This window comes from Diorhabda carinulata, chromosome 6, assembly GCF_026250575.1.
Source record: "Diorhabda carinulata isolate Delta chromosome 6, icDioCari1.1, whole genome shotgun sequence".
Lineage (NCBI taxonomy): Eukaryota > Metazoa > Arthropoda > Insecta > Coleoptera > Chrysomelidae > Diorhabda > Diorhabda carinulata.
This window is the reverse complement of record NC_079465.1, coordinates 9401782-9414939: the sequence shown is the minus strand read 5'-3', so window position 1 is coordinate 9414939 and position 13158 is coordinate 9401782. Positions and strand designations below refer to the sequence as shown.

The window sequence follows — 13158 nt, the reverse complement described above, 5'->3', positions numbered from 1 at the left end:
TTAACTCTTTCAAGGGTAACGGCTAAGCATTTCATTCACCCAAAAACTCAAGGAAAACTGAAAAATATTATAAAATTTATTCAAATCCAGGAAATTTTAATGAACATTATGAGTAGCTTAATTTCGATAAATTTTTTTGGCTTTTCATGCATTTACAAGGGTTAATTTTAATGTAGTTGAAAAACTACAAAAATAAGTGTGACTTAGTATCGCATATTCTTGATTTGATCTTTAATGTCGAAATATGATACGTTTTCAAATCTACACCTTATAGATAAAATAAAACTCTAGATACCTTGAAGAATTTTATTTAGCAAAATCTAATTCAGATACAAAAAGCAAAACACATAGAAAAATTGACAATATTCTCCAGGAGGAAACAATTATAAATGGAACTAAATATTAGTTAAATCAATTTCATGATCATTGCCATTTGTATTTACAACAGCTAACTGTACAGATATTGGAAACTACACAACTTACAAAGTACTACTTCTATTCTAAGAAACCAGTCGACATTACAACAATTAAACCAGTGGAAGTAACGATAACATAAATAATTTCATTATTGATAACTGTAATCGTTGTTTCATTATTTAAACACGTGTACCCAGCATTTATATTATTATTCAAGAAAACTTCAGCAATAAATTAAGCGTTTGGTATATTATAGATATTTATAAATATTAGTGAAATATTCATGGTCCTCCCCAGAAAAGAAAATGACACCACCGTAAATAATTTGATTTCATGCATAATAAAAGAAACATATTCATGATTTGTATGAGTGTTTTCTTTAGGTCCCATGCCCCACGTCTCTTGGATCAAGAATTAGCTCTTACTCGAATATCAAATTTTTCCAATATATGAATATAGAATAGGGAAAGAGATAATATATAACATACTTTCATAAAACCAGAACAATGATAAAAAAGCTGATGATGACAGTAAAAGAAGATAGCAGAGAAAAAAAAAGTAAAAAGGAAAAAACCGCATTCATATAAATACAGAAAAAAAAATATACCGAAAGTTACTGAAAAGTACAAGTATGAAGGATCTTCTGACTATGATATCATTAAAGAATTATTTCCGAAAACTCTCGACCGAAGATACAACAGCTGTAAAAAAAATTATGAGCGAACGATGTATATAGATTTTCTTAAAAGGATATAGAAATGATATTATACGGGAGTAGATACCTGCTAAGTTGCTTCAAATCTGTGTCAGTAAACAGAAAATACCCAAGGATTGGAAAAGTTACCTAAACGTTATCTTCAGTACAATTCATAAAGATCTATGTGATAAATATCATGTACTACATATTATAAATTTGAAAAATGCAAAAAAGAGTATACAAGTGAATAAATTATAACGTGATATCACTGAAAAATCGATAAAGTGAACTATGGGTTTACCGCTCGACTCTGAGCTTTGCTGACGATCAAGAAGTAATATCGAAATATTATGAAAATATGAATTATATGACCCGGGTACTCATATAAAAATATAAAAAATAGTGCTGGATGTTAATGGGAATAAAACCATGTACATGTATACTAGAAGAAAAGAAAGAAGCATTTTGCTGATCGGTGGGCAAATGATCATATAGAGTGGTAGTGATAAATATCTAGGTATAAGACTATCAAACAATAAATCGTTGAGAGAAGCGACACTTTGAGATAATAACATGTAAAAGGACAATTAAAAAAAGAATTTTTGACACAATTTTGAAAAATTTTATATCATACAGTTCATACGTGTGACTTTGGAAAGTTAGAATAGAGAAAATAATGGGGTTTACGAATGTTTGGCAGAGAGTAGCGGAAATATCTGGGATCGAGATTATCACAAATGAGAGGAACATCAGAAATAGATTCATAAATACATTTATCAGTATAAACAACTTCAGGTTAAGAGAGAATTTTTTATAAACATTGAAATTTCATCTAATCAATCTTATTGAAGAAAATATAATGCATTCTCTATTTCATTCGAGGATAATAAATAATCCAATTCCTCATGAGCTACAGTAGTGATGAGTCCAAAAATATTTTTACCGTGATTGGAGCTCCAATTAACATGAATAGTCTGAAAACCAAATAATGTAACAAGTAAGTCGTGTTTTGAGCGCTTACAAAGGAAATGGGATCCGGATCTGGGTGAGGAAAGTCGGAGCTTTTTCAGTGGTGGCACATCCAAACTTGCTAAATGAATACACAACATATTATTAACGCAACTTAGATCACTAGCGCATAAATAATTATTGTTTCGCAGACACATGTGTGCCAGCTCTTATCGAATGAATGACATATAATCGACTAGATCATTTAGACCATTGAGAATTGAATACACGCTAGAAAACTTTCCAGAATGGAGAAATCTCTGAATGAAAAATTTCGACAAATTTGTTTATTAGTTACATTCATCAGATTCAGTTCATTATTTGTTTTCAAAGTAAGTCAGAAAAATTGAATCTCAAGGGTTCAAAGTTCAAAGTCTTTTATTATCGAATACTCACTTTGTAAAGCACTTTAAACTAGTTATGTCTTTTACATCAGTCATGTAAGATTGTGAAGTTTATTTTGAATTGAACAAAAAAATTCCCAAATAGCACGATATATTCCAGCCTGCTCAGATCATTTAATAAAATGTTGAAAAAAATGGCGTATTGATTATTTTGTCAAATAAACGATATCAGGCATAAAAAAGTAATTTTAAAATATATGTGTGACGAAATCGGAACTTGTTCAACTTATCTCTAAAAACAAATACGGTTTTCAATCGAATCATATGAGGAATTTAAAATTTCATGATTCAAAAAAAAAAACTTAAGGAGCTAATCTACGTACCGGATTTACTATATTTCCTTATATTTTTTTGCTTCACGATCAGATTCCTATCATATTCATTGCCTCTGAGTAGAATTAATAAGAATTATTAAAAATAATGAAATGAAAGGCACCAAATGAAGTGAGAGTATAATGTCAAAAATATTAAAGTGGTAGCAATCAAGGTCATGTGATCTTAATCAAATAGTTGATGAATCCTATCGAACCTCTACACTGCCATGTAGATAAGATCTTCAGCAAAGTACGCTATGTGCGATAGAACCATAGTTTTATTACAGAACAAAAGGCTCGAAAAGTGGAAACGTAATTTCAATACGATATCGAAATTGATTGATTGATTACTCGTCTACATATTATATTTATGAAAATAGATTCACCACAAAAAGATCAGTGCTAGACCGCACTATGTCCAATAGCCTTATGTATGAGATGAGGATTGAAATAACAATATAAACAAAAGGTGTCACCTTTCTCAGTTTTTTTCCATTCAAAAAAGTTCAAGATCCGGGGCTGTTAAAGCCTGATAAGGAAATGGAGTTTACTCAATACTTAATCACATTATACATTTCAAATAGACACTTAATAATAAGAAACGTGAATAAATTATTACAGTATATAAACTTTCAAAATTTTAAATACAGTTCTTTATATTGTCTTGACTGGTTTTTTAGATATATAAAAATAGTACTATAATGGTTACGTGAATTCGGAAATTTTTGTACAGTTTTTTAACAATATTTACTATTGAAAAGTGAATGATATTAGTAAATTTCATTCAAATATGTAGTTCTTCACTGACATCGAGAAAACAGAACAGAAACGAGATGTTACCAGGTTAAATAATGTGAGTAAACAATGGTATGTATATCTTCTTATTGATTTTACTATTATGTTTAGAAAACTTTTAGAAAACGAAGGAAACATTCGTAACAAGAAGAAGAAGCCTTTATGCCCATAAAAACCCTAATAGAACTAAAAAACCAGTTTATCGTCCGCTTCTCCTCCATGCACCTGACGAGGATGACTTCGATCGTATATTGGAATTTTGCGAAAAGTACCTCGGATACAATCAGGATGATTCGTAGCATTCCATTTTTGGTGGTTGGAAGAAGCAACATTCCAGCTGGACGGTACGGTCAATAGGCATAACTGCGTGTAATGGTACGGCCATAATTTTCACGTCTTCATTGAAGAAGGAGAATTAAATCTGCCTGAGATGTATGTGTGGGCAGGAATACATGCGGGAGTTCTTGTGCCTCGTATTTTCTTTAGGGTTACGGGACGGGCCAAAGTTATCTGGAAATGCTTGAAGATTTACGTGAGCAAATGGACAACGAAACAACACACGAGTACATCCGTCTTTTCGTGAAGGATGGAGCTTCGCCACACAACGCGTTTTGTGTGCAGGAGTACGTTCAAGCTCATTTTGGAGTATGGGTAAGCCGACGAGGATTCGTTGAGTGGCCCGCATGGTCATGTAAACTGACTTGTGATTTTTCCCCACCTCCGAACTGCAATTGAAGTAAGTATAATAGCTGTTGTTTCCTACTTTCAATAACTTTTTTTTTCATTGATCCAAACACTTATACTCATTTTCTAACACGCTTATATTAGATTCACCTGTATGTGGATTTGTTTATTATTATTTAACTCTCCTTTGGACTAAGAGCAAGTGGATAATTTGATAAAAATTTCGTTCAACAGAGGATTCGAACCTCCAACTTCCCTATTGGGACATTAAGCGCTTCGACAACAGAAATATAACACCGTACAGATATACCCTAAACATATTTAGGGAACTAATGGCAATAAACTGATCATCAGAAATTCTTCTTATAAAATACCCTTATTTCTACACAAATTTAAAGCTCCAGCCATCCCTTATAAAACTACTTTTCCTGAATTGCCTGAAAAACTAGGTCATGATACATTTCTCAAAAGACGAGAGCATGTTAGATTTTTGGGGAACAAACTCAAACGCCAAACTATATGGTGCTAACGATATCTAAAATTATATTAGGAGGACTATTTCCTTTTTTGGTTCCAATGATTTTCATACGTCCTGTCGTGAAACAGATTTGATGGAATATTAGAAAATTGTCGGAATGATGGTCATTTTATTAAAGCCGACTTTACTTGCTTTGACTTTATTTTGTCTTCATTTCTAAAAACTCATAAGTCATATAAACAACTAGACATCGATTAAACAAAGAGCCATAAAGCCGATTCTAATGATGTTATTGCCGTCCTTTATTAAAAGATGGCACATATGGCGTCTTATGCGCGTCAGATATGTCACAAATAAAGTCGATTTTATTAAACTTGGTGTTCCGAAAATTCGTTATTGAATATTCGAATTTTAACTGTAAACTTTATTTTATTCTCGAAAAAATTATTCCAAATTCACGTATTCAATTATGCTAACGAGATCTATATTTTTTAATATTTAAAACATTTACACAGTCTATATACACATCTACTATTTAAAAAGTGATCATTTGAAAAATATTTAACTATCCGATTTTTAACAAATCATCCAAAAATATTTTTAAGGCAGTTTATCACAAAGAAGCAATTCGTTTTTGTAGAAATAATTTACGAATTTGTGCAAAATTTTCCTAAAATATATTTTTTACTAGTTTTTTTTTTTATTCAACTTACTAGAAAAATAAATATAAGGCTTTCTAAAACTAAACATATCACATATATTTATACAAGATATTCACAATAAGTCATAAAAAGTTATTAAGACTTTCAAAATGACCGTAAAAATAAATTACGAAATAATTTTTCAAAATTTCCTCTCCATTTTTTGGATCTACGGATCACAATCCGCATCTTAAAAATAAATTTTTTGTGTATAAACATGGTGTTTTAATTTACGAAAATATATACACATTTTCAGTTGCCAGAGTTTGTATATATTCGACAAAAAAATCATTCTGTTATGTAATATTCATTGGAATTTAGTTTTTCAATGTATCACTTTTCATTCATTTTTGATAATTAGATCTCATACTTGCATCTTCCGAGAGCTTTTTGTAAATGTGATTCTATGAAGCGGGCTATATACTTCAATAAGCACAACTAACTATGGATAGATTTTCCAACAATAATTTCTTTTCTATAATCCAATTATTTTACATATGTAGCATAGCGTCCTTTTTTACACCTTTATTTATTTCACCGTTGCTACCTTACTAAAAATGTGCACAAAGACAATTTTAAACACCAATGTATGTACAAATCAATCCATAACAGTCTCAGCTGCCAGAACTTATTTTAGAAAAACGTATAGTCGATTCAGACGGGGGAAAACTTGTTGAAACCAATTTACGAACTACGAAATCATTAAGAGCTTGTCTACAGTGGGTACAGGCACACAGAGATAGGATTTTATCTCAATTATCTCAATGTTACCTTAGTAACTTCTGTTAATTTTTATTTTTTAAATAATAAGAGACTAATCAAAGGATAATTTTGTTTTTTATTTCAAACAAAAAAAAGTATGAAAATAAAACAAATTACGATATACGTCCGTGAAGTTATTCGTTACTCGTTTAGATATTCTTGACTCGGCTCCTTAGTCGCCTCGTCCATAAACAACTATCTCGTACCGTACTAAATCACTTCCCTACTTCAATATTAAAATTATACCATTTTATTTGATTGTGTTAAACTATTAAAATAAATTGACTATGCTCCTTAAATTATAATTACAAAAGGATTTTGCTTTCTCTTCTATGTTTATGGAGCTCTAATAAAAATTTAGTCTATAGTTAAGTATAGATATTCAACTTTTCTAAAAAATACAAGCTATAGTACAACTTGTTTTCCTCCATCGTCTTCTGCTTATTGACAGTCTAACATTCTAATAAGTCAAGCTCAGACAGGGCAAAGCAATCAATTTAATTCCGAAAACTGACAATATTTTGTACCAGATTCGTACTATCTTTGCACTTTCTTCGGCAAAACTCCTAAGCAATATTTTCTGCAATTGTAAGAAAGTAGGGTTGTCCTGGCCATACTAATTGCCATAGCACGACTCGCTTGAATGTTCAGACAAATCTTATAAAGGAAGATTCGTGTGATAACAATGAAGAGATTTTTCTAGTAAGGGGAAAGGGAAACAGAAGACATCTAAGAAGAAATGGTTGATAAAGTTGAGTTTGAAGGATTTGAATCATATCAAGATATTAACATATATTAAAACTCTATCATAACAAAACGTGGGTGACGATATTTTGAAATTGATGATTCTTGAGAAAAAAATATGAGAAATAGTTAGTAGATAGTTCTCTTTCAACAATTTTGGTCCAGTATAGATTTATAATAAAAGTAATCGTTTTCGAAACTAGAAAATGTTGTCTTTATTTTTTTTGACCCACATGGGATCAATGGGGTTTTTTGGAACTATATTTCTATGAGAATTATTATGATTCGAAATTTTAATCGGACTAATATAAATGCAAGAATTAACTGTTTTTCGGTTTTCTTCATAAAACAACAGTTATTTGTATTTGCCAAGAAGATCATTTGAGAAGAATGAGAACGATAACAGAAAGTATAAAAGAGTTTAGGTTTAATGAATCTTCCAAAAATGAGCTTGACATTACAAAAAATTGATAATTTGTTATAAGCTATATATATAAATTCCAATAATTCATCTAATAATAAACCGTTTTCAATAATACTGTGAAAAGTTCATCTGCAAACTCTGACATCTGACATCAATTATAATTACAAAATTTTAATAATAAAATTTTGCTGAATCTATTTACATTCTTTTAACAATTTTCACTAAAAGCTGAAATTATACACGCAATTATTGTAATTCCTATGCCCATGATATGAAAATAAATTACTGATCAATCTTTTTGCATGAAAGGGCGGATGGCACAACAGTTTTCATGAAAAATGTACATGTTTTCTTCATAAATATTTTTTTGTCAATATAATACAAAAAAGCTGATTCCTTGTCAAAAAGGTATCGAAATAGTATTAATAATACCTTACCAATATTACATTAGTTAAGAAATATTAGTACTGATTCCACTTTATTTTACCAATATACAAAGTATATCAAAAAAATATTTCAATTTGTTAAGGTAACTCCTAGAATGCATTGGATTGAGAAAACGCGAGATGTATACCAACAGCAGAGTTGTCATTTGAGCAATATTTTTAGTAACTAAATTGTAAAAAAATGTAAGAGATCCGTAACCGTAACATGACAGATGAATAATCAATAATTATTCTGCAACCCGGTCGCTATTCATGAAAGAAATTAAAAATGAAATACTTTTTTTCAGTAGAAATATCCATGTTCATATCACTACATGATAAAAAGAACTAGTAGATAAGATAACGAAAAAAATACGTTTCAAACTAACAAAAATGGGAAAACCGTAGCAGACTCGTTATTAACGTAACAAAGCGGTAATGCTGACTAGTAGCATGGCTCTTGTGAATTTAGTTGTTATAGATCATTTCTCTAAAGCACATTACGGTTTGGAAATTAGAGAGTGAGTAGTTTTTGGTTTTCGACACTTGGATAATATACCCCTCGTAAAATTAAGGCAGCCGAGAACAGATAAATTTTTGAGAGTACTGTATAGTAAAGACCCCTAGCTCCGAAAGTGCGTGTGAATCAAAAGCCTAAGAAGTTTTCGGGTAAAGCTCCTTCACACCTCAACAATACGTACGTAAGCGAAACTGTTGCTATTGGGGTGTAACGTCTTCATAACACACGCATGTGATATCACATCATTCACTGAAAATGAAGTGTTGCGATGTTGCTGGTGGATAAATTTTGTGGCTATAATCAATAAAACATTCAAAAGAAGCGAAAGCGAGATAAGTTATACAGTCTTGTCTGATGAGTTATCATAAATATAAAGCTTACATAAAGATTACAATTCACGAAGGTGACAGTTTACATTTGGATGATATTATTTTCAAGATACTTTGGTAATTACTAAATTAAAATTTTCATAGGGAAAAACCCTACTGGACAGGGAAAGACGTGAGAACATAATAACATAACAAAATATTGTGCAAAATAGATGACGTCAACGAATGGGTTCTATCAAGAAAGGGAGAATGGAATGAGCACATAAGTCGTGGATATGGATAACAACAGACTGGCCAAGATACCGCGCGATGAATCCCCATTGGTCCGAAGGAGTATCGGCCGACCCAGAAAAAGATGGAGCGGTAACCTTGAAGCAGGATAGGAAGCAAGGATGTCGAAGTTAAAACAGGCGACTACGCCTAATACACGGAAGAGAAAGAAGAAAACATTTCATGGATTCACAAATTAGAAATTTTCAAGAATCATAAAAAATCAAATGGGATTTGATTGGATGGGATCAAGTTGAACAAGCTTTATACAAGATCAAGCAAAATTTTGATCATTGATGCAATCTACGAAAGTAATCTAGAACTATACATCATGTTTAGAGGTTCAAAATAGGTTTATGATAAAACACAATTTATAATACTTTGAACTCCTAAATATATGATTTGCTGTCCGACATATAAAATCATTACCAAAAAAGAAATTTTTATGAAATTTTTACGCACATATAAACTAACATTTTGTTGAATGTCTCACTTTGCATACCGTGATTGGATCATTTGTCTTATTTGGAAATATGTTGATTGAAATCGATACGTAAGACTCTGTACATTGAAACGTACATTGCAAAAATTGAAGCGAAATATTGTATCATTTTAAATATTAGATAGCAATTCATTATTTCCAAATGAACGAACAATTTCATACTAAGTATACATAATTAAATTCAATAATCCATCTAGCGCCAATTCGAAATCTACAAGGTTATTGAAAACTCGTGACAGATTCTGTTGAAAAGAATGCATCATTTGAATTTTGTGTCGTCACACCAATGTTACAAATCTAATTTATTCCAAGGAAAAAAATGTCATGTCCATTCCATTAAAATTTCCATTTGATATTGAAATATTCATGATAACTAAGGGTCATTTGTCAACAATTAGCAAATATGTTGCAGTAGCATTTTCTGTATTAAGTTGTATTTAAGTAATTTATTGTTAATTTCTCGATATTTAAATTAGAATTACTGGGAATTCGGTATACTACCATCTCAAATGTGGAATTGATTTAATTCTATTATAGTTTTGGTAGAAAAATTTTTAATTTGGAACTACGATATTAGATCGAATAATCAATGCCTATTTTAGCAAATGTTGCGTGGTTGCCATATTTTTAAATTAAAACAAGCCATATAGAGTGGTCTAGAAAAGCGCAGTAAGTGCAATGGTGGATTTTTTAAATGTATTACAATTTGAAACCTCATAATCAAAATACTGATAATCATATACAAGATATGAAAGTGTAAATCTTTTACGATTTGACGAAGTCTTTAAAACAAAATTGTTCAATTGAATCAGAATAACGAATATTTGATGCCAAACACTTCGGAAAATGGCAGATCCCAGCGATATACAATGCATTTTGTCACTGGCTCGAAGAACGTAAGTAATAATTATTGACAACGTATCAAATGTCCTTGACGACGGGTTGTAAGTCAATTTAACGAAGGGTTGTAAGTCAACGTAAGGCAACTTAAGGTCGCTTAACATGATACAAAACACCGTGCAATGCAATGCAAGGCGCAATATTTCTTGATAAAAAGCATGCGTAGATGAAGTTCAGCTAATTGTTTCGTGAAATATCTCGCACTTGCAACTTCATCGGTTTGGTGCTAATTTGCGTGCAAGCTGCAATTCTAATTACTTTTCGCTTTACAACAAACCTGTCCATCAGGCTTCAAAACCAAGGCAGTAGTAGATATAATTGTTGACAGTGATCCATTGAACACTTTTTCACTTCGTTACTTAGATTTGTTATCATTATTTTTAAATCGTTTACAAAATACTGATGCAAATTTTAGAGACTTGCATAATGTCAAGCGACGTGCAATATTCGTCTATGCAATATTTTAACCTCACAAGAAAGTGAATGTAATTTCTTGTACCATGTCAAGCGGCCTTTAGATGGTAATAGTTTACGCCATAAAAAACGTGTATCTCATTTACTCACACTATATTAATAGAAATTACAATGTTTCATTCTTTTTATCTATAAAATACTCGTTTAGGATTTTTGAATATATCTATGTTTTTCTCTATGAGAATGAATGGAATATTCATAGTTTAATACAGTGGATTTTTATTGAAAGTACACTAAAAGCACGGTCTTTGAAATTACTCTAGCAGTCTTTGACACTGTTTTTTGAAGTAGAGATACGTTGCTTCATATGTCTTCCTCGATTTTTCTGATAAAATCGACAGACAACTAATATTTGGTAATTCTTCTATCCATTTGGCTGTTATAGAAAGTCAATACTACTTACATACCTCGTAATATGAATAACTATTTCGAGGCTTTTATTAATAGACCAACAGTTTTTCGAGAGCTGTTAAGAGATGTAGAGAGAATGAAAATGTTGAAGGCTAATTCAAGTTGAGTAAAAAATGAGATCTACAATGTAGAATTTCAAGAACTCAAAACGAAGATGTAGAGACCCACGTAGAGTTCGCAGAAAATAAAAAAATGATTAGGGATTATTAATAGTTGAATAATGTTTTCTCATAGAAGGTAATTTGAATGGTGAGAGATATTCAATATTATGCCAGCAATATTATTCACAAACGAATAACAACCCCATGTTATTTTTTAATGACTTGGTATTAACAAGATGTTTTTTCTCTTACATAAAGTATTCGCACATATGTGGAGAGCAATGTGATAAGCAATAGAATGGTTTGATTCAGTTTTTTTAGAGCTACATAGAAATGGTCTAATAGATTTAGAAACTATAGAGGATCGTATTTTACTAAAAATGAAGTTGTTATCTCCAACATATCTGAGTCCATTATATTAAACAATTTTGGAAAATATTTTGTATCACTGTCGAAAGAATATAACAAAATTTGGCTGAAAAACCTGTTCAATGTTCACGAGACCAACAGCTCATAGATGGAAGTTTTCTTTCGAAATCAAAACATAATTATGTGAAGTTTTGACTAAACGAATAACTCACAGCAAAAGGATGGAATTTATGAGCTTTTTCTATCAGACTGAACCATATATTTTTCTATTATTTGCAATCACTTTCCGATTTAATAGATACGAAAACAAAAAGTTCTATGAACATAAATATCGGAAATAAGTAAAATTATATAAATTTTCCACGAACTGTAATATTTAGATATATTTATTATATTTCATAGCTTAACTGAAATTTTCTTTGAATCATCCAAATTGTAATACCTTTCTGGTTTAAAGGAATCAGCTTTTTCGATAATGACCGTAATATTTCACAGCACAATTACATACACCCACACCTTTCCACTACCATGCCGGGTAATGATCCGTACATCACGTTTAAATGTTGGTCGAAGTACAACATGGAGATACTTCCTAATTTTCGAGGGGTGCAACAAGGAGGCGTACTCACTGGTTTCGTTATTTGCTTCAAGTGGGTATGAGGAAACTTCTGTAAGGTAACATACGGACACTCTCCGGAACACATATAAGCGTCATAGCGTTTCGGTGCTATAATAAAGTCCAAGCCGATGGCCTCGAAGTCAACCATAAGTGGGTAACGGCAGCATATGGTTTCGTTGGAGTCATCGTCGCAATTTAGACCCATACTTCGACGAACTCTATGTTTTGCTTCTACAGTAGAGATTTCTATAAATGGAACCTGCAACAAAAGAGAGTGATCTCACTAAAGTATTAATTATTATTATAAAAATCAATGTTCCATCCAACTACGAAAACGCTCTTATATATTTATAATTTTACAGAAAATGTAATCAATTTAATTGAAAATAGTTTTATGTAGTAACAATAATGTAAAATAGAATATTATGTTTTGAATAGAAATCAAATAAATTAAATCAGTCTATATCATTAAAGATTTCACCAATTTTTCATTGAATCATATATTGTTTAATTCAATATTTAATCGGATCCGACAAATAAACAAACTAACTGACAGAATAAATTCAATAAAATGTGGCAACATAAAAATACTGTGACAGAGATGATTGATTTGTCAGCAATTTATCATTCAAAGAACATTCTTGAAAAAATTGTTGAAAATATTTGTTACTATGTCAACTGTCCTCTACTCGCTTACTCTCGCGGAGTTTGATAATCTTGCGTTTAGTTTCTTCACAGTGTTAACTTTTGGTATATTCTGCTTGTGTTCGGATGTTATCTGTTTAGTTCGTTTACATTGCTCCCTTTTTA

General features: G+C 31.0%; 1 protein-coding gene across 1 annotated transcript in view; it reads right to left on the bottom strand.

The window, feature by feature from the left end:
- Window positions 1-292: 292 nt before the first annotated feature.
- LOC130895276 (growth/differentiation factor 8) overlaps window positions 293-13158 on the bottom strand; it is a 72913-nt gene continuing 60047 nt past the window's right edge. The window contains exon 3 of the mRNA XM_057802499.1: window positions 293-12607. Within this exon, the coding sequence (XP_057658482.1) occupies window positions 12230-12607 (378 nt within the window). The 3' untranslated portion in view covers window positions 293-12229. The remainder of the gene's footprint in view (window positions 12608-13158) is intronic.